Raw genomic sequence first — 23,312 nt, 5'->3', positions numbered from 1 at the left:
CGCTCTCCGCGAGAGCTGGCGGCGCCGAGTCTGCCGGGGAAGGGGTGACATGGGCAGCGAGGGGGCGGGCCGGCCCCCCCTGAGGCTTTGAGGTGGGCAGAGGAAGGTGGCCGCGGCCTGCGCTCCGTCCTTGGCGCTGCTGCCCGAGCTGCTGGTGCGTGCCTGGCTCCTGAGGGGTCCGTGCCAGCGTGCCCCGGCCCGCCTGGCCCCGAGCGCTCCAGCGGTGAGGCAGCCCCAGTTTCTCTGGGCAGCCTGTGCCAGTGCCTCACCACTCGCTGGGTGAAAAGTTTCTTCCTAACATTTGGCTAAACTTACTCTGTCTAAGGCCATTCCCTTTGTCCTATCACTACATGCCCCTGTAAAAACTCCGTGTCCATCCTTCTTGTATTCCCCGTATAGGTATTCTCTGGTACTGAAAACATCTGCAAAGAGAGACATCAACATCTGTGCTGTCTGCGTCTTGCTGTTCCCCCTCCTTCTAGGGAGGAAACAGAGTGACAAAAGGTCATTTTGTGATGTATGTGCAAGATAAATGCAACAATAATACACGGATACAACCTTCCTAAATGGTTGATAGAGGGAGGGGGATTTGTTTCTGATTCAGCAGACTTTGCCAGCTTTTGTACTGTGCAATCTGACACAGACATCTGCTGAGGTGGAGGAGCTCCAGCAGAGTAGGCTTTTAAGGAATACTGTCAGAAAATGTTGCTGGCCTTTTATTTAAACTAAAGATTAGCGAAGACAGATGTCCTGTAAGTGCTGGGAGAATTTGACATTTTAAGTTTTGGGTTTTGTTCACAAATGTAGGTAATTAAATTTCCACTCCTCTCAAAAATTTTCCAAATGGCCATTTTTCATGTGGGAGGATAACTAAAATAACTAAAATGGCATAATGCTCTCTCTCTGAGAGTGAAGAATCCTTTAGGTAAAACTACTATGATATAACAATCCAGTGATGGGCTTCTGAAAATTAGGAGAACCTTCAGAATTTGGGATTTTTTTCTGATATGTAATTAAAGGCTCTTAAGCTGCCCCCCATCTCTTTTGTGAAATGAAGGCTTTATTGTCTGCGCCCAATAAATTTAATTCAGTTTATGTTCTGAGTTACATGAATTACTTGCTCCATTATTTGGGTTTATGCTCACCCCCCTTCTTAGCTCAAGATTGGAAAGCTGTGTCATGAGAGCTGATCACCATACAGTGTTTGAAGCAGGGGTGGGCACGTTGCGGAAGGCGGAGATCGGGGCGCTGCTGTATTACTTTATAATATATCTGTTAATTCCAAATCCATGGAGCCCGTCCGTCGGGCCTGGCCCTAACGGGGGCGCCTCGGGCGCGGCGGGGCGGGTGCTCACTGCTGCCGCCTCCTGGGCGGCCGTGGCGCTGCAGGGCTAGGCCCCGCCGCAGGGCCTGGTCTCCAGAGAGCCTGGCGCTAGGAAAACCTGGTTCGAAAAGGATCCCAGAGGTTATCTTCTTGCTTACAAGCATGGATCCAGTTTTGCTGATAACTTATGTGCTTTTTATCTTTGTATTCTCAGGAAGTGAGATGTGTGTGATTCTGCCTCTCCGTGTCTTTGGCTACTAAGGATTGAACATGGTAGTTTTAACCAAGTTTCAAAGCAGAATAAAGGTTTTATGGTGATTCTATTCCTATATATATTCTAAAATTCGAAGGCAGGGTCAAAGAGAGAGACTGATATTCTCCATGTTCTCGGGCAGGAGTCCTCTGGAACTGGATAATCTCCCTTACAAAGACAGGCAAAGAAATTTGGGACTGTTCAGCTCGAATAAGAAAACGTTGTGTAGAGATTCCACAGCCACCTCCCATTATCTGAAGGGAGGCTACAGGGAAGCTGGAGAGGGGAACTGTAGTGATGAGGCAAGGGGCAAAGGGTTCAAACTGTAAGAGGGGAGCTTTGGGTTGTATATTAGGAAGGAGTTCTTTCCAGTGAGGGTGATGAGACACTGGAACAGGCTGCCCAGGGAGGCTCTGGGTGCCCCATCTCTGGCAGTGTTCTAGGCCAGGCTGCACAAGTCCTTGAGCAGCCTGGGCTAGTGGGCACTGCCCCTGCTTGCGGCAGGAAGGGTTGGGACTAGATGATCTGTAAGGTCCATTCTACCTCCTTAACGTTGTATGATTCTGTGATTCCATCTGGTCAGCACGTGCATATGGACCAGCAGGGTGTCTTTATGAGATGATTTAAAAAAGTCTTTATGAGATGATTTAAAAAAAAATATTTTAAGTGAATACAGCATATTTTGTGCCAACTTGACCTAAACAATGAGCAAAAGTATGCCAGATTGTAAAGATCTTGCTGCATGCATAAGTGGTAGAACAGCTCTCAAAAATCCAATCTTAAACAATTAAACCTTCACCAAGAAAGGTATTCCCAGAAAATATTTTTCAGTTAATACTATAATAAATTGCTGTCATTGTTAATGTTATTAAAATGAAGACAATGGTAATACTTATTAAAAATCTGTAACTCCTTTCATGCAGTTTTGGGAATTAGAAAGTTCTTTGTGTTTGAGACTTGGTGGCACATACCAAGACACACCAGGTCCCAAGAACACTTTAGGATCATGCAGTTAGTCTACTTTTTAGTCTACTTTCTAAGTTACAGGAATGTACAGTATGTTAAATACTATGGAGGTGCAAAATACTCTTTATTATATTAATCATAAACTCAGTAAACATAAATAATATATTTACAAAGATAAATCTAGATTATTTATATTAACAATCACTATTTACTCTTCTGAATTTTGGAAGTTTTGATTTCAGTGTCTTTAAAATTTGTTCAGAGTAAAATGCTTTTACTCTGTGTAACAATAAAGGGCAGACTCATGTCAGATGCTGGTTGTGAGAGGTTTCTGTTAGTTTTTTAACTGTCATCCTTGCACATGGTTGCAGGGTACTTCTCCATGCATTTTTAACTTCCAGTAGAAAGTGTTCTAAGCAATACTGTGAGCTATAGTTGCATGATTTTACTAGTGATGTAAAAGTACAGGTATTACTGGACACACTGTAAGGATACATTATTACTTGCTCAAGTGTAATCTGCGCAGCATCATTTAAGGTAATCTTGCAAAATAAAGCCCACAGGACAACTGCAGCAAAAGGAACTATGTAAATCTTTGAGAGTAATAAATGTAAAGAAAACTGTAAATACAGTAAATCTGATGTTACCAGATTTTTAGTTAGGTTTTTATTTGTGTTTTTTTTTTAAAGTAAACAAGTATATAAGTAAATGTACTATTCTTTAAAATTAGAGCAGAACTAATCAAGCTGCTGCAGAGGTGAAGCAGAATGAGCCTTACTTGGCTAACTTTAATTTCTTTAGTGTCATGTGTCAGACATGAGAATTGGATTCCTAGACTTCTGACTCCTGAAGCCAAATTGTAGTGCTGTCCTTCCTTCCTATTGATAGATTTATTGGACATTTTTTTTAATAAATCTTGATTAACTGTTTGACAGTAATGAAGTATTCCAGATAAGATTTTAATAAGGTATCACCTGAATTGACGTAAATGAGTGTCCAAGTAGAAGAGGCCAAGAGACATACCACTAGCTAGAATTTTTTTTCTATGCTGTACATTAGAAGTTCTTATTTATCATCAACTGACCTCTTTCATAAGAAGCTCTCTTCCCATAAGATAAGAGAAAAATACGTCTTTAATTTCATGCTGGGGCAAAACTGGGAGGTTTTTGTGAACGGATGTGACAAGCATTATTGACAAGTCAGGGTATCCTCTGTAGCACGTTAAAAAGTAAGTGCTCATAAAATATGCAGTAATAATTGACTGAAAATTACACAAATCATTGTCTCATCGATTTGAATGTCAGTTCCCTGTCTTCAGTCTAAATGCCCACATAGCTAATTGTTGCTGCAGTATGAGTTTTACTGAGTGAATGAGCAAAAGTCTTTGCTCTAGATGTTTCTGAGGAAACTTATCTCTTCTTGTCTGCAAAGAATGAATGGCCTGATTTAATGCCTGTGAATAGCATGAAACCTTGTCAATGGACTCCAGGGACAAGTATCTGTGGGAGTGTGTTAAGATAATGTACAACAAAAACGTGTAAATGTTGATGTGGATGTCATGAAGTTATTTTTATTCTTTTGAAGAATACATTTTTCTTTTTCTGTCAGATGTACTTAGTGCCATAAATACATCTTTATTCTGAAGATTTTATTTTGTGGCTATTTCTGAGTGTGAGTAGTCAGAGAAAGAGGAGGGGGAGAAGTATGAGACTTTTCTTTTATGCTAGAGAAGTGCATTCTTTCATTTACAGGTTTGTTTTTACTGTGAATACTTTTCACAGATTTTTTTACTTACACTTATTAAGCTGTCATTAGAGTTCATATAAAGTTAAATATGTGTAATATAAACTGAAAAGAAAATACTTTTTTGGGATTCATTTTGGTAGAATATTGACCATCATTGCATAAATTGTCATGTCATGTGTGAGGAGCTTAAGGTTTATAATAGATTATCTTTGAGGAAAGCTGTGAAAAACAGTGTTTCCTAATAGGCTAAAGTATATAAGATTTGTGTGTTTCATCTCTTTTAGTCATATGTTTCCTCAGTGACTTTGAAGAAATTATTTTCTCTTTGTTCCTCTGTTTCCTTATGCTAATGCAGAAATGCTTTAACTCTGTAGAACTGTGGGATTTCAATGAAAGGTATGTTTTTCATTACTAAACAAATATTAGAGATTCTCATAAAAATTCTTGGTGTAAGAATTAGAACCCAACTGTACGAGTAGCTCTGGATATCAATAACACGGTCAGTATTTTACCTTATGTTCAAATACTTGAGATAAAGAATTTGGAACATATGTCTTCTTTTTGTACACCTGTGTAAGCCAGGGGGAAAGCTTGAATTTAGCAGTTGCATGACTATCATAGAAGCATTGTTGGAATTATAAAGCCCCTTATGTTCATTCATTATTTAATTGAAGGAAGAAAGGTGAGTCATTCTTCTCTGCATGTAAACAGGTTGTGTCCCTGTTGCTTTCCCTCCCAACTCCCACAGCTTAGATGGAGGAAGATTATGCTCTGGCAGGAACATTTTTAGGTTTTCCCGTTGCCTCCTTGTAATTTTAGTACATATAGGTGGAAGTAAATGCTATTCCTTGATACACTAATACAAAGGAATACATGTTTTTTCCTATATTACAGGTCATAAGTGACTCCTCTGATGAGAGGATTAATGTTCTAGCTTGCTATGTACAGTTTAATGTATGTGCTTCTGTTCATTCTTGGACATGGGGGAATTATTTTATAATATATCTGTTAATTGCAGAACTTAAATTTCTAAAAAAGCAAGTGCCAAGGATTGGTGTATATGCAACATCCTCATCACTGATAGCTCATAGGCTGTAACTGGCACAAAATGCTGCTAATTCCATGGTGAAACTTTGAATTAATCTTTACCTGTTTTTTTTCCCCAGAGGACATGAATTTTAAGGAAATAGGTTTCTCTGTATTCCACTCAAACAGTATACAAGTTGATAGAAAAGGAAGTTCTGTGATGAGGGAAATTTGGGTGATTGGTTTGGTTTGGTTCATGTTCAGACCAGAATAGAATGGACTGTTTTTTGGGACAAAAATCATGTAGACAAACTGCATTACCAATTCACAAAAGAACAAATGTTAACTTTGGTATTAAATGCATTGTCCAAATGCCTCTTTTTAAGGTGCTTAACAGACATGGAGCAAACGCCACATCTGTAGGAGACCTCTTCCAGTGTTTGACCACTCTCCTGGTAAAGAAAGATTTCCCAGTGTGTCCAGTCTGAACATCTCATGATAAAGCTTGAACCATTTGCACATATTCTGTTACAATGGATTCCAGGAAATCCTGGGAACAGACCAGCACTCCCTCTCCAGGTCCCCTCCGGACCATTCCAGGACCTCCTTCCCACCCTTCTCAGAGTGTGGGGCCCAGCCCTGCACACAGGACTCAGGGTGAGGGCACCAGGGCTGAATCCAGCAGGATGATCCCAGTCCCAGCTGGTGATGCTGTGTCTGCTGCCCCCCGGGATGGGGTTTGCCCTCCTGGCTGCCCGGGCACACACTGCTGGCTCACCCTGAGCTGCTGCCCACCAGCACCCCCAGATTGGTTTTTTTTTCTGAAGTGTTACTCTGTAGAGAAGAAGTTGAAGAAAATCTTTCAGATGTTTGAAATGACAGTATAAATATCTAATACTGGTTTTAAGCTATGGGAGACAGTTGTAACCACGTGTAAAAGTTTTAAGTGAAAAAGTAGAATTTCTAATTGGTAAAAAAGTTGCTCGTTTGCTAGAATTGGGTAATGAAAACTCTATAGCCAGATAACCCAGATAACTGTTAGGTAACCCACAAGACAGGGAGTGATGCATTAGCTGGCAGATTTGGTATAGGAGAATGGGTACGAGCAACAGATTTAATCTAACAAGAATTTACCATTATCGCTAAAAGGCTTAATTTTTCTAATGTAGTTACTTGGTAGGCTCTTACATGGATGTGTTTCTCACTGTCATTAAAGCTTAATGTGAAATTTAGGCTTAATTGAGACTAACAAAAATTTTGCCATTGATGTAAACACAACCAACATTTCATTCCTTTTCTTGTAAGCTGCAAAATAAGATCTAACTTATGTGGCGTTTAGACTGCTCTTATCAGAGACCCATACACAATTGGTGTGTGATGTTACTGTAACTGTTAGTGAAGCTAAAGTGGTATTATCAATAATTGGACTTTCTGCAAAGTGCTGTAGAAATATTTTAATGTTGCCAGATACCTGAGACAGTTCTACCTTCTGTATTTTGAAGGCTCGATCAGACCTAGTGTCTCTTCCCAGTGTTGCCTTTATTCTTTGCATAGTTGTTTTAGCTGCAATTTCCCATGTGTCATCTTTATTTCCATTGTTATAGAAGTGAGCTGAAATTTACCTGGACTGAATGAAAAGGCCCTGTCCAACAAGCTAAATCCAAGGATCTTTGAACATTAATTTTCATTAGAGATATCCCCCCAGAAATTTCATTCCTCAAGCATTAGGAGAAACGGCTACATTCCAGTGACCTGAGTGTTACCAAATAGTCTTGTAAGGTGTACTATTTAGATTGCAAGACAAAATACATAAACCTTACTGAGGAAATACATTGAAAGGAGATGTGCTTCACACCCTCTTCCCTCTCTCCATTTCTAGAAATGTGTGAAGGTGTGTGCTTGTTTGTGCTTCTGTTCACCATGCCACACACTTTCAGGATGTGAATTTATATCTTCTTTTGTATTTTGAGCTGTATTGTTGTTACCTCAGTGGTAGATCACTGATAAGAGCAAAGCAATCCACATACAGAAGAGCAAGTATGGAATTAAGGAGTGAGCTAGCAGCCCTTTGTTTTTTTTCAAATCTGGGTTTTGTTCTAGGAGGTGATGTTGATCTGCTTAACATCAGTGTGCACTGATCAAATCTTAGGATTTGCCTGATAGCCTTGAAACAAGTTTAGATTTTGCACATCCGATTCCCTGTGTTGTGGTACAGATAGCTTTATGTTTGTCTTGCTGGATATTGTTCTGGCTCCTGCTGACATTGAAATTCTTCTGAACTAGGACATTGTATGTTTTGGTACTTTGCTGAATTGCAGAGTCTTCTGCCAGAGATGTAAAGGTACCTTACTTTATTGCCTGTTTTCTCCTCTTAAATTTAACTTTAAAAAAATTACTAGTGGTGTTGGAGTATTAGTAACTTCTTTGGTGTGTTCCTTGCCAGGAGTGTCTTACAGTGGATTGTAGTCAGATTTTTTTTTTTGGTTTGTTCCTAAAAATCCATTGTGTGGGTTAGTACTTACATATTTTGTGTTTGAAAGTATAGTTGATTGCCTTCTTGCCCTGTTAAGATTCATTATGGAAAGGTAGCAAATAACATATGTAAAATTCAGTGATATCACTCCTGCTTTCACTGTTCCTGTGGGCAGAAGGTAAGAGTTAGATGGATGTGCTGAGATACTATTTCTGCTTTTTCCATTAAAGAGGGTTTTATTCTTTGTTTTTAAGCCTCTTGAAATGGGGTAAATTAGAGGGAAGATCTGCTCCTACAAGATGATCTATTGGAACCAGAAAGTTTTAAAATTAATTTTTGTGTGAGGCAAATAAATTGTATTTTTGGGGGTCACAAAACCTGATTAATGGAAATCACAGAACATGTTGAGTTGGAAGGGACCCATAAGGATCATCGAGTCCAGCTCCTGGCCCTGCACAGGACACCCCAAGAGTCACAACAGGTGCTGAGAGCATTGTCCAAATGTTCTTGAACTCTGTCAGGCTGGTGCTGTGACCGCTTCCCTGGGGATCCTGTTCAGTGCCCAGCCCCTCTCTGGTAGAGGAAAGCTTTGTCATGATCACACAGTCCTTTTGTGGGGAGAGGGAGATGCAATGTTTTCAGAGTATCTGAGAAAGGGAGATCTTGCATGAATCCCAGCAAAGTTTGCTTCCTCAGGGCATCAGGTCTTCTCTAGACCTGCAGAGCAACAAAATGCAACTGGAAATGTAATTCTGCAGTTTGCAATGATACTCAGATGATACCTGTGCAAGAGGTTTAATAAATATGCTGGCCTCAAAATTAGCTGCGCTAGAGGCCACAATTGCTTAAACATGAAAGCTGAGCTCTTTTTCCTGTGAGACCTGATAATGTAATTCAGAAGGCAACTCTGTTAAATTACTAATTATCAGAGTGAATAGAGGAAACAAATATAGAGCAGCAAAAGAGAAGAGTTAATTACTTTCTCCAGGAGAATTTTTAGTCTAAACATTGAATAATAATGTTAGCCACCTGTTTGACAGCTGTTAAGTTTGCCAGATTTCATGGATTGCTTAGCCAATATTGATTCCTTTGTTTTGGCAAAACTGTGTCCTTTAATTTTATTTCCTGGGGAAGATATAGTAGCATGCAATTTGTTTTAATTTGGAAAGTGCACATGTAGACAGGCAGTTTTCTATAATAGTTGTTTTTTCTTGCTCTAAAATATCTGTAGATGTAGGCACAAAGACAAATAGGCAAACTTGTTTTTATGTGAAAAGTTACTAAATAAAACATGAAGACTAATCAACACTGCTTGTAAGCGTACCAGTCTAAAATGAAGATGGAAGTTATTCTCTTGATTATTCTTGACTTCTGGACTGCCAGTGTGTGTAGATTAGACTTAATACCAACCTATAAACCAGTCTGTGAAGCTAATTTCTCAACAAGGTGTACTGGAAAATAAGATGACAGGAATAAATAGTTTTTATAGTAATAGTTTTTAATTTTCATAATTAAAACTAATAATAGTTTTAAATTTTCACATAGTCTTTACTACTCCTGGGCCTTTCTGAAGTTTCTAAAAAATTTGATTTTTTTTCCTAATAAACTATTTTTAAAATTTATTTTGGGGAGGCTGGTAACAGACTATCTTTACAGTAGGAAAGAAGTTATGTTTGCTCTTACCTCCTATCTCAGTATATATTGAATTTTCTTCTGTCAAGGTGAAGATGAAAAATATACTTGAGAACAAGGTAAAGAAATACATATTTTAAAGAAAATACATATTTAAAGAAATACATATTTTATGTAGAGAATTAATAAATGAGAAAGCAGTAATAATGTTCAGGATAATTGCTACTTTTTTTTCCTCTTGGCATAACCTCAGAATATCCATTAGGTAGTAAATTTGTGACATGATTATAATAATCTTTGACAAACTGATAAAGTGAATACTCTTTTGTTATATTACTGTATCAACGGTACTGTATCACAATCAAGTTAAGGGTGATTAAGGAGGCACATGATGGTATCTTTTGATTATATAATATACTGAAGTGCTCCTAATTGGTAATATTAGTCTCCTAATATCTGTTAGAGTAATAAATACGCACAAAAGGACTGTCTGTACTGCTTCTGTAAGTATTAAAACACCTTAAAAATAGTTTGGAATTTGGAGTATATATTTATATGTTTTGTTATCTTAATGGTGACTTTCTGTGCTTTGGGCCCTTGGGCCCTGACATCATAAGAGTATTTTTAACTGTTTTCTTATTTTATGTTTTTCCTCATAAGCTAAGTTGCTAGTGGGTAGGATATAAGAGAGGAGGAGAAGGAGTGGAAAGTAAAACATTCATTTGGAGCATGGAGCTACTTATCATTGATTCAAGGCAAAGCGAGAGCTTTATCCCTTGAGTACTAGTTTTAGTCATGTTTATTTGGAACACTGTGACATAGGGAAATATTGTACCTTAGCAGTACCTCAAAGATCCTTCTACTTAAAAGGCTTAATTTAAATTTACCAGCTGAATTTACAAGATTAAATGGAAATAAATTCATGGAAGTTTAATTGTAATTTTTGTGAACCTACTAAGGCAAGATCTGGGGGCTTTGCCTCAAGATCTGGTAGCAAAAGTTAGTGACTAAAGTGGTATGTTTCAGACATTATCCAGAGAGCTCACTTGACAGAATAAAATTCCTTGTTAGAAATGCTGCCATTAACTTCTGAAAGGTATAATGAGTACCCTCATACCAGAGCTCCCCAAGGTTCCGTGGGCTTGAAAGCATGAGGCCAAGAAGGTTTGCCTGGGTGTTCTCAGAGAAGAGGACTAAAGACTTCTTTCTAGAAGTAAAAGATACTATAAGGTGATTCACAATAAATCTGGCTTCTGAATTTGCCATGTTGTGGAGAACCCAGTCAAAATGAGACTGGTTTTTGATTTTTTTGTTTTTTTTTTTTTTTGGATTAAGTTTTTGATTTTTGGCAGCTAAAATGAGTCCTTACTAACTGAAAAGAATGGAAATTAATCTGAAAGAGACTATAGGAATATACTTGTTAGTATTGTAAGTCAAATTATTAATCAAGTATTTATTGTCTGTGATTCCTGTAGCTCTTCCAATATGTTCTATATGATACTGGAACCTGAACATTTAAATTACCTTTGATTACCTAACAGTTTTCTATTTCTCTAATAAACCATATTCTATACCCTATGATGGTTTTTTGAGATGAAATCTGTGTCTCTGGTATGTTTCCTTTTTCATCAGGTTATTTGTACATTCACAGTATTTATATATACAGAGCAGCTTTTCTGTGTGTTTTCCAGTAATGTTGGGGTGAAGACAAGAGTAAGCTATATAAATCAAATTGCTCTTTTCAGGACTAGATGCTATAGTTGAAGTAAGCAATCAATAGAATAACTAATTGGAAACTTCCAGTGAAAACAAACAAGTACAGCTTAAAAGTCATGCTATTGAAAACAGAGCACTATTGGAAGTAGTGTGGAATATGTGGTGTTGAGATGCTGAAAATATTAATGTATATTAAATTAATCACTCTTGATCCAGGATAAATTGAAGCACATAGTAAACGCTAAACAAGGGCCAGTGGCCCATAGGAATAGTGCAGCAATTCCTAGAAATGCCACTTTATTGTGTTCTTCTCTTGATCTCAGCATGATTTTATAGAAGAGGTGAATTGGTAGTATTCCAAAACAGAGACCAGAAATGCCTTTAGCATTTTTGGTGATTATAATTCTTGAAAATATGCATTCAACCCTGAGATGAGTTCAGTGGATTGGAATATGGTACTAACAATTCCGAGGTCGTGGGTTCCATTCTCACATAGACCATTCCCTTAAAAGTTGGATGTGGTGATCCTGATGTGTCCCTTACAACCCAGAGGATTCTGTGGCTGTGTAATAGTTCCTGTAAGGGATTCTGCTACCATTGAATCTACAAGAGTAGTTCGTGTCCAAAGCTTTACAGAAGTGCACAACCCTTCTTCCTCCCACGTGCCCCAAAAAATGCAAAGATCTTTGCATGTCACTCTAAATGGTTATTCAAAGATATAGAAGTGCACTGAAGATTACATCTTCTGTTAATGATAGGGATCATTTGTTCCTTATTGCTGATATATTAGGATTTTTAGCAGTTGCAGAAAATTAATTGCACAGAAAACTACATATATTTGTCCTTTAATCCCCTTTGGAAATGCATATAGAGCTGTCTCCTCTATTTTTTTCCAATAAATATATCCATGAATTGAGCATTAAACTGCAGCTAAAATTTCTGAACTCTGCTTTAGAAACAGTGCAGTGTTTCTCAATTATTTTCATGAGAAAATAATGCAAAAGGATCAAGGCCAGGATTGATCCTTCTGAGGACGGGTTCTGAACCCTAGATTGTATAGCTGGAGGTTTTTTGGTCCAGGTCCTTTATTTGTGCTTCCATGCAACAAAGTGAGGGTTTTGAATAGCACTGGACATAGAGCTGCTTTGTCTTGTGTGTGATTATTGCAAGTCTGTTGATGGGAGAATACTTTTCTCATCTCCAAAATATTCAGGTATTTTAAAGGAGTTAGCTATCAGAAACAATAAAAAATTCACACTTGCAGATATCAGCATAAAGAGGAGATACACTTCTAAGATTTTCTTTCACTTACGATTTGTGCTGTTGTTTTGCGTTTTTTTTTAATAGTTGCAGTACTTAAAAAAAAAAAGAATGTGCAATCCAGTTTATTTAGCTGTATTAACCAGGGAGACAAAACACCTTTCTTATTGGAGAGCTGGGATCTCAGACTTCAACAGAGAAGATCAGTAACATCTTGGTACTGCGCAGATCCCTTAAGAGCTCTGCTGACAGAGACAGTGGCAGATAAAAATGGGAGCATAGTAAAGAACACAAGAGCAGTGGCTTTGCTTACTTGTCTTTGAACAAGTTTGGGGCAAATACATATTGTACACTAGCAATCCAACAGCTTAACCTCAATTTTATTTTTCACTTTTTATTTTCTCTTTATTTTTTCTGGACAGGATCCAAACTCAGATGATAGTTGTGATTCACTAGGGCTTATGTATTTATTTATTTATTTATTTCTGATAGTAATTAAACAAGCTTATTAATTATCTTCAAATTTTTACCTGTCTGAGATTATCATGCTATACTTGTAAGGGTTTGTAAGGGTTAGCTGTATAAAGCAAGCTTGGTTTGCAGGACTGCTGTGGAGGTTCTGGTTTATTTTTTGGTTTATAGCTTGCAAAGATGCATATTCATTCATTTCTGTAGCATCTGTGAGTGTCTGAATTTGTCTCCAAGTGTGCAACAATTCATTTCTGAAAATTGCCAAAACATTCTGTTAATTGACAGTTGTCTTTACAGTTTTGGCAGAAAGAGCAATGATTTAAAGGCTGCAAGAGCTCATTTGGTCTTCCAACCTATGAGACATTTATTTGAGAGAGACTTAAAGGTTGTTATACTACCTGCTGTGCTATTCTCTGTCCTTCTGTCAAAGAAAAATATAATAGTAAATTAGAAAAAAATTGTATGCTGTTTTTTGATATCTTTTACTGATGCAGTTTGGTTAGATTTTAATGTTCTGTCTTGATGATAGTGCTTATCCCACAAGGACCAGTTTTTTAGAGTGAAATGTGCCATAGGATATAGATAATTTATAGTACAGGTTCCATTCAGAACTGGGTTATATGTACAACTGCAAACGGGTTATATTTTTTCCCCCTTACTTTATAGTATACAAGGAGAAACAGACCTAAAATACTAAATTTATTCATTTCTATTGAGGAGAATACTCTTTTTTTCACATAAAGCTAATGAACAATTACAAATACAGAAATTACAATGATCAAAGGCCTTTTGTTTTGAATGAGCCTAATTATAATACTTATATTTATCTTGGAACAAGCATTTTTAATTTTTCATCATGCATAGCATTTGAAACAAATGCATGCTCAAATTATTCTAAAAATCTGAGTGAAATATTGATGATGGCAAAATTGGATAAGAAAAGCCTGAAACACATCTGCATGTTAAATTTATTTTAAAATAATTTACTGATTACTGTGCCCCTTTTGCTACTTTGTCATGATGGGGTTATTTGTTTAACTTCTGAATATTGCAGATAAAGTTACCAGCCTTATGAGATTTAAACAGACACTCCCTACATCCCATTCTTGTGTGCACACAAAAAAGGTGGTAGAAATCCTCTCTTTGTATATTCGTTCTTGTTTTGAAGCCAGTGTTCAGTGCTGCCTGATGTGGAGTTAAAATCTTTTTTTTCAGGAATGTGGAATGGCTCGGGACACTACAATGCCCAAACTGAACTTTGAGTATTGGTTGGATAAAGCTGTTGAGTGGGGTCAAGCCACTACTTTGGAATCACAGAAAGATGTGTGCCTTCACTTGCCCCAGCTCCAGGAATTTCTACATCAGCTTTATGAAACAATAAAACATTTGGTAAGTGGCTTTAGAAGGAAGAGTGACCTGTTTTGAAGAGGTCCTCCAAAACAATCTGCACCGTGTTTTGATAAAACCAGAAGGTAACAGTAGCGAAAAGGTTTATCTTGTTGACCTAAGGTAGTACTGGATCAGGGGGGCAAACTGGGGAAATAGTCACAGGTAATGCAAACAGAAGTGTGCATCTTGTTTCCCTGATTTATTGTGAAAGGGGCTTTTTCTGCTTGATCAGTTGATGTCACGTGAAGTTTCCCAGCCAACGCTCTAGCCTCTTAAAAAAACTCTTTAAGTAAAGAAGAATGTGATTCTGGTTGTCAGGTCATAAATTGGATGATTTAAAGGCCTTAACATGCAAAACTGTGACTAAACCTTTAAATCTTAGGGGGTCTGCTGACATGTTAACCCTAGTGTTTGTTATGGCACACACAGTGAATTCTAGCAGCATGGTCAGATCACTGGCATAAGCTTCTGCCTGTTCTATTTATTGATTTAATTGTTGTCTGCACTCTTGAGTAAAAGTAGTTGTTAATGTTTAGTTGCTAGTATGTTTTTCTGAGCATCACTTTTTCAGTGTATATATTCAGTATAATTAGCCTTAGAAGTACTGCATTATGGCATAAGGCTTGCTTCTTCTGGAAGTTCTTTTTTTAAAATATTCTTATCTATAGACTGCAGAGTGAGGCTTGTTTCTGAACTGACTTTAAATGTTAAACTTTGAACATTTAAAAAACTTGCTACTTCACATAATCTGAGGCATGGCCTGAAATAGACTTTGTGAATATGGCCCCAGAAAGTCTTGGTATAGCCCCAAACATGAGACAATGTAAGGAATTTATTGTAGTAGCAGGAGATGCTCATCCTCCTTGCTACTTGTATGTTATCTCAGTGCAGCACTATTTTTCAATGCCTTTATTAGATAGTAAAGCTACAAAAATGGAAAAATAAGACTGACTACACAGGATTGTATATAAACTACTTTGTTATAGTGAAACGTCTTTCTGTTTGGTTAGAAGTTAAATGTCAGTTTGTTACTGGCTAGTTATTAAAGAAGTTAACTTAAAGAAAGCAAACAAAAGTAACAAAGTAAGTTTATGCCACCGTAGATATTTATCTCTTCAGAAACTGTGAGACAGTGTATTATAACAATGACAACCAACAAAAATGTGTGTTAATTAGGCATTTAATACAATGACATTATGTACTTGCCGGTAACTAATACTGATCTGCTGGGTATGAGGCAAATAAACAAATTTTCTAACATAGTTAAGTATGAGGTAAGAAAATTACCTAAATTTTAACTTACTTGAATGATGATATTATAGAAAATCTACATACCTGCATGTGTTTTGCTTTCAGAGCATTTCACAGTATAATAATTTGGATTGTAATTTACAGCAGTGAGTATCATTAACAGTTCTCTTAACCTACTTTTAATATGCAGTATATTTACTATCTTTCTGTTTGTGTTTTAGCAGGGTCCCACTGTAGCAATCCAGCAGTTCCCTTTAATTGGACAGCTTCTAGGAAGGCTCTGTTGGAATCCTTCTGTTATAGGATATGGTAAGAATGTGTTGAGATATTTCTGCAGCAATTCCATAAACTTTATTTTGTAGAAATTAGGAAAATATGAATTGTTATATACTATGATTTTTTTTTCCATAAAAACACAGCATTCCCTTTTACTGAAGTAAACTTTTGAGATGAAAAGGCTATCCATGGTGCTTTAAATATATAGGCTTCAGAAATGTTAAATTCACTTTTGGATCTAATTAATTTCATGGAATCTTGGCTTGGGACCAGTAAGTTTTAAACCCAGTGAGTGTTTATGTGCATCACGATTTCCATTCTCATTTTTTGTTGTATCGATTACATTTTGCTGGAGTCTCAAAATGTACAAAATCTAGTGCTTCAAATTCTTTCAATGGAAGTTTCCTTCCATGTGTATCAGAATATACATGTACGCTAAGACAGAAGAAATAACTTATCTGATATGTGTGTTTTGTAATTAGTCTGTGTTATGATTGTTTTTGTTTTTATTGAATCCTTAGGATGTATTTTCCCCGTCTCTCTGTCCTTAACTAGTGACAATGCACATTAAATTAAAACAGTAAAGTAGTAACATAGGAAAAAAGCATATGGAAAAACAAAATGCTCTTACTGGTGATGAATATGTGCGTGGTTGAGAATATAGAAGAGAAAATAAATTTGGCACAGGAAAACTGTTTGGAGGGAGGAGGCACTCCTTGTGCTATGTCATCAACAGTTCTGATGCATTTTTCAGGAACTGAGATGTTAAATTTTTGATAAATTACTTGCGATCTCATTTAAGCAGAAAAGTGATTCTGAGCTTCCCTGTGAGCTCCCTTATTCCCTTAAAATAACTTTTTAAGAACAAAACTGTCTTTTGTTCTTATTACAACTACAGATAAAAAAGGGAAAGAAAAGAAAAATTAAATAACATTATGTCTCTTCTGCTTTATGCTTCTTTTTGGGGAAATAGAGAAAAGGGCAAATTTTTTTCAGCTAGAAGGGTTTTTTAAGTCAAGCACAGCATACATCTTCTGTTTTGGCTTTGTCTTCTAGACAGCTCCAAGCACAGGCAAAACGAACTTGTCTGTAGAACACATCGTAGATGTGTGTAACGTCAGCATTTCACCTCTGAAAGCAAAATTTGGGAAGGAAACATAGGTTTAGACATAGACCTCTTTTGCAGAGCAACAAATGTGTGCTTTTTGTAAAGCCTTTTCATACTTACTGATTTATTTTCACTATGGAGAGGTTTCCCTTCTAATCATAGGTTTTGAGTGTGTTGGTAACCATTAATGTTGACATGCTTTGTTTCTAAGTTTTTGTTTGGAATATGCAAGCCTTCAGACCATAAGTTTTTCTGGGCTGACAGTATATTGTGTTGTAGAAAGTAACTTCACCTATATTTCTCATCAGAGTTGAAAGCCATCTCTGTCTGCTTTTGGCTCCTTTTCACAAAAATTCCAGCAGTACATTCTTGGTTTCCTCGACTTCTTTCCTCTTTTTTGTGTTCCTTCAGCATTTTCTGAAGCTGCAATTTGCACTTCTTCTGCAATTTGGTCATTACTTCTGAAGTTTGCTTGACAATGAAGTCTTGCTACAGTTTGGGTTTTTTTGTCTCCAAGTGGCAAGCAAACCAGAGAGCTTTACTTGCTGAAAATAGAATCCTTCACTTTAATGCTTAAAGATTTTCTGACATTGCTAGACCTGAAGATGTCTGCTTATACATTCCCACCACTTCCTCTTCTTAGAGCCACCTGAGCACTCTTTGGATTGGTGGCATTTTAGATTCAGCAGTTTTTCATTTTGTTTGGCACTGGTTCTGAAGATATTCTTTAAGATAGTGCTGGCTATAGCGGATGCTGACTCTCAAGTGGGTTTCATATAATTTCTCATTCGGATAAATAGCTAATTCAGGCATATGTCGAGATCAGGCCACCCTCACAGAAGAAGGAACTAATTTTGTTCAATTCAGTCTTTCATACTAAAAAATGGAGCAGGAAAAACATTATACTTTTGCATCATGTCCAAACCACAATACCTATCGCCTTAGATGAATGTCTGTTGGTGCTGGAGGCTGACATGGCTGGCCACTCAGTGCAGGAAGCATAGGCTCTGAGGGAAAATAATCTCCTCATAAACACTCCTGAGGAGGAGGTGACCAAGTTAGCCTTATTTAGAATGCTAATGTGAGGGAAGCATGACTGAAGAAAATCTCATGACTGTACTTGTGGTTCTGAACCACAAGGGATACAGGAGGAATTCAGTTTTGGTTAGGAATTCCAGTGGTGGTGGTTTTTCTGTTTGGGTTTTTTTTTGTGTGTATGGGGTTTTTTGTTTTTTTGTTTTTTTGGGTTTTTTTGCCGGGGGCGGGGGGGGTGTGTTTGTTTTGTTTGTTTGTTTGCTTGGTTTTGGTTGGTTTTTTTGTGGGCTGTGTGATTATCTTCTCAGTAGCACCCTTCTGGTTTGAGTTTTAAGCCGAAATGCCTCAAACCCCGAACTAATACTATAAATGCTGGGAGGTTTCTTGGTGACTCTCTATGTCAGTAAATGTGTGTGAGCAGGCAAGCTTGGGAATGGACTAATTTCAACAGAAAGTTCAGTTTTAGCTAATCCACATTTTGTGATATGTTTCAATAAAATTTTACAATGAACTCTAAAAATAATATTTCTGGCTGTAAGATTAGGGTTTTCTTTTTTCTGTCTGGCCGCAGGGTATTTATAAACTGAATGTGCTTGGGATGACTGAGACTACCTTGTGTTATGAGAAAAACATTCCTTTTGGTTCTTTGTCTGGTTTTTTTATAGTTTTTTTTTTTGTTGTGAGATTGGTGAGAAAGAAGTACAAAATTATCATAAAGGTTTGGACTTTTGACTGGTTGTTTGGTTGGAGGTGTTTCAGATGTTTTGTTTGTTTGCTTGTTTATTTCTTTGGTCTTCTTTTCCCTTTTTTGGTTGGTGTTGTGCTTTTCTTTTTTTTCATTTTTTTTCCCAAAGCAGCTTGGCAGCAGTCTAAAATTTCCTACAGAATTTTTTTATTCTCTTTGTTGGAATACAACATTAACCTCCTTAAAGGAGTCCTGTAGATAGGTGGTACTTTTTTGAGCTGGAGTATCCAGCTTTGAGTTTTTAATTTTATTTCTGTGGATGTATTAATTGGTTGTTTGGGTATTAGTCAACCTTTCATGCCATAATAAGATCAAATGCCTTTGTTTGTATCCTGATAATGCTTTTCAGTGTTCATCGTGATGATAGGTTTTCCATTGAGATCACAGTTGCTAGAAAACTGGGAGGAAAAAATCCACCACTAGGTTTTCGATGGCTCTGTGTTTGGTCTTTTGATAGGATTATATTTTGCAGCTGCTGTAATTATTTTAAGATCTGGGCTAATCTTCCCATCTTTCATCCCCTGTTCCAGGGCAGCTGTGAAAACAGTGAACCAAGAGTTTCCCTCAGAGTGTGTCATGGGGTATATCAGCAAGACTATGGGCTCTTTTTTTCACAGATCTATGGGAGGCTACCTCAGGTTTGGTCAAAAAGTAATTTTTTGAAATAGGAAAATCTGAAATTGTACCAGTTCCTTAATTTTTTGGAAACTTTTGACTTATCTATGAGACCAGCAGAGGTTGGTTTCACTGGGGATGAAGTTTGAATCTATCTGTGTTAATCTGTGTAAATTTATTATGCTAGAGAAGTGTACCAGCTCAGTTTATCTAGGCTTTATTTTCATCATTTTAGCTTTCATCATACTGATTGGCATTTTGCATATTGGAGCAATACATGCAAAGTATTTTATAGTATGCAGCAAGTCATCACATGTAACAAAAAATCTTCTCATCCAGAAATCTTTTCAAGCAGTTACATGTATTTTCTTCACATCTTTTCTTAATTTTTTAAGTTGAAAGAAACCCAAAATTTAAATAAAATTACTTAGTGACATATTGTAGACATACACTATAAACTGTATGAATCAAAAGAAGAAATACTTGAACTATGTATATGTTGTTTGAGATAAGAGGTTTGGAGTTGATGCGTTCTTCCCTTTTACTGTGTAATTTATATAATTGAAGGGTATGTCAAAAGCCAGATTTCACAATCAGGCAATATTTAGTATTAGTAACTAATAATGTTTAAAATCTTTATTTTCCAAGAAGGAATTTGCTGTGATTTAGTCATTTCAGTAAATGAACCACTCATTATTTTTTCCTCACAGATAATGTCATAGGAGAGTTTAGATGAGGGTGCTTTTGAAGAAGATAGTTGTCTGTTGGTGCTGATGTCTGAATGCCAGTTGGGTATAATTGGGATTTAAGAACTTCTGCTGAGCAGTGTGCAAGATGCATCCTTTAGCTGCAGAATTACAAAACATAGGAAATTATTAGCCTTGTAAAAATCCATATTGAAACAAGTCCCCAAACACACAAAGGCAGAGTTCCCCGAACTGTGGTGGGTTAAAAATGTATGCTTGGGAAACCATTTCTATTGCAGAGATATTAGTCAGTGGGAGGTAATGTCAGTAATGGCCTCCAGGTTTGTTGGACATTTATTGAAGAATACTGGTTTAAATCAGTGTTAATGTCTTTGGTCACCTGGTGAAAATACAGGCATTACTTAATGGACCTTTTATTTTTTCCTCAGGCTTTCTCAACAAAACACTTCTAAATAATACTGTTTATTGCATCCTGGATAACAAAAACACAGAAAACAAAAGAATTTACTTGTTCAGCTTGATAATCAAATTGTCTCATAACATAATGTCTAAAACTGATAGTATCACGGATTTGTATTATTTTTAACAAGAACCTTATTGCTTACTAAGTGAACATTATATCTGAACTACATCTGGTTTTCAGAATTTTCATTTCAATCACACACAATTTTGTTCTGGCATTAAATCCACTGTAGAACATCTTAGTATGTGCCAAAGAACATTAGGAAAAAAGCCACCAAAGCCTATTGAAAACAAAGTTGTGGGAAATAATAATGAGTTAAATGTCTCTTCAGCTGCTTACTTCAGATTATCAGCTCCTCTATAATATCTGTTCATCTGAGCAGTGAGAGTTGTGCTCGTTTTGTAGTAGATTCTTAAAGAAGAGACCTAATTGGAAACAGTGGCTTAGAATTAAGTAAAACCCAATCTGATCCTTAACAGAAAATTGGAATAGGATTTTTTTGCATTATCATTTAGCTATTCTGCTATCGGCAGAAATGTCATATTCCTGAGGCATGGAGACTCTTCCTCTATTTTTACAGAGAACTTGGTAATTTATATTCTAGTTATGAATGATTTCATACTTCACAAACTTTAGTTTTTTGTAACTGAGCATGTTTGAGTTGTGAAAGCTTTAGACACAATATAATAAACTATTTTACTACTCTAGACTATTGTCTCTTATTAATGATATTATTTACTGTGTTGAAAGTTCCTTGAAGGTAGCTTCAGGTATTATTTATGCGAGTGAATTACTAGGTCCTGCTCTGAACACTTTGGTACCATTTAAACTGCTGTTGAAGGAAATGATTACACAAGTATATAGTGATTAAAGTTAAGTGTGTGGTATGAATCTGGTAGAATAGAAGCAGCATGAATTGAGGCTGATATTTAGGGCATCAATTTTGTGGATGAATAGGGATTGTTGTGTGTAATTCTGTCTGTGTTTTGTTTGGGTTTTTCTTTTCCCTCTAAGTGTATCTTTATTTGCTTTTTCCCTGCAGATGAAAGCCAGAAGACGCTGATGTGGTGCTTATGCTGTCTGTACAGTAGTGAACCACAGAATGCTGTGGAACTGAAGGCCAACAGCTGGATACGGGTAAGTGAATGGATCCTTCCCTGGGCTGCTTTGAATTAAATTGATGATTTAAAGGTTCTACATCTATAGCATAGATACACTGTCATTCTGTCATTCAAGAAACTGCTGCAAATACAATTTGCATACATATTGTGTTGAAGAATATATGATTCTAATTATTACAGAGTCAGTGTTAGTTTCATTTTAAATCTTAAAAGGATGAGGTATTTTACATTAGATAGTTTTGATGTTCTTCCTAGATTCACTAGGTCTAGTATCCTTGAATAAGGAGCAGAAAGGGAAGCAAGTGTTGCTATTAAAAATAAAGAAGCTTTCAATTAGGATAAAATACATAACCTGGAAAAATGTCATGGTTTGTTTAGAAAACAGCTTATATTTGTTTTGCAATTTTATTCTTTTTGGGTTTTGTTTAATCTCCTGCCTATGAAGAATTTAATTGTATCTGAACTTTTTTCAAAGACAGTCAGAGAGGGAAGAGGCAGTGCTTGTGTGTGGATTTGTATTTAGTGACTTAATGAATAATGAATATCTAACTTTAGTCCCAAAATTAGAGTTTGCATGGCACATCTGTTCAAATTTTTCGTATTTCCACACTGAATTAACAAAGCACATCAGCATGTAAATAGCTTGCAGCATGTTGATGCTTAATATTTTACATGGCTGACTAATTTGAGGGTGCAGTTCTGTTGTGTCCTTCGTTTTTCCATGGTTCCATGTAAAAATGTGGTAGAAAATATAAAGGGAATTTTTAAAAATCTTTTAGTCCTCACAATTTGTGAGAATGTAGCAGCCTAATCAATCTTTATGTACAGCTCTGCTAAAGCTGGAGATAGATTACTAGATTTCTGTAGGTAGATAATTTCTTACTTACTAGTTTATTTTGTGTGTCATATTATCTAGTTATGCATGTAATACTAGGTTGTACAAATTGTTATAAAATAATTGATGATGATGACAATGCACATTTGTGTTGTTAGTAAACAGCTATTGTTGATATAAAAGCAGTAGTCTTAGAAATATGTTCTCACAGTCTTTTTGGTGGCCTTGGGTATATACCTGTTTAGTGGGCTGTACCTCTTACCATGAAAATTTGAACAATTTAATGCTGAGTAAAATCACCCTTATTTTTTTCCTGTCTTTAATGTTTTGCAGGAGGCTTTTACTGAGGTTAGTTTACTTTTAATTCAAAGCGTGGCAATGCTTGAATACCGAAGTAAACTGACACAAAAACCCCCTCTGCCTTTCCTTGCTGATTCATTGTATTCTTTGTAATGAAACAGGAGAGGCACAGTGGTATGCAGTTAGTTGCTAAACAGAGCAAAATTTGTCCATTTTGCTTTTTAGTAGCATAGCATATACATATGCATTAATGATGCATGTTGATAACATGTGCATTAGTGATGCTCAGTGGTGAGGGAGAGTTGTACCCAGTCTACTACAGACAGAAAAAGAAACTTCAATTGTTTTAATCTACAACGTCTGACTCATCTGATTCATGTAACTGAATTGATGCTGATATAGGAAAAAGTATCAGGTAAGCAGGAACAAACAGTTGGAGATGGATGGAGATGGGGCTGCTGCTTTTGTCTTGTATTGAAACTAACACATCAAGTATTTGATTCAAACTGCCCTGTAATATGCAGAGATTTTCCACCTACTCTGTGTGTTTCAATCACCTGTAATAGCCACTGTGACTTGATGGGTCAAGAGTTAACCTAA

The 23,312-nt window shown here is 36.7% G+C and overlaps 1 protein-coding gene across 2 annotated transcripts in view; it reads left to right on the top strand.

Annotated features, from left to right (window-relative positions):
* Positions 1 to 23,312, top strand: part of FANCC (FA complementation group C) — an 82,804-nt gene that overhangs the window by 361 nt on the left and 59,131 nt on the right. Inside the window, exons 2-4 of one of the 2 annotated variants that reach the window (XM_074533341.1) lie at positions 14,083 to 14,256; positions 15,732 to 15,816; positions 21,499 to 21,593. In XM_074533341.1, coding sequence (XP_074389442.1) covers positions 14,092 to 14,256; positions 15,732 to 15,816; positions 21,499 to 21,593 — 345 coding nt within the window. In that variant the 5' untranslated portion in view covers positions 14,083 to 14,091. Of the gene's footprint in view, positions 1 to 14,082; positions 14,257 to 15,728; positions 15,817 to 21,498; positions 21,594 to 23,312 lie in introns of both variants that reach the window. The other variant, XM_074533340.1, reaches the window with a different exon arrangement.

This window comes from Zonotrichia albicollis, chromosome Z (assembly GCF_047830755.1).
Source record: "Zonotrichia albicollis isolate bZonAlb1 chromosome Z, bZonAlb1.hap1, whole genome shotgun sequence".
Classification (NCBI taxonomy): Eukaryota; Metazoa; Chordata; class Aves; order Passeriformes; family Passerellidae; genus Zonotrichia; species Zonotrichia albicollis.
This window is presented reverse-complemented; position numbering and strand designations above follow the sequence as displayed.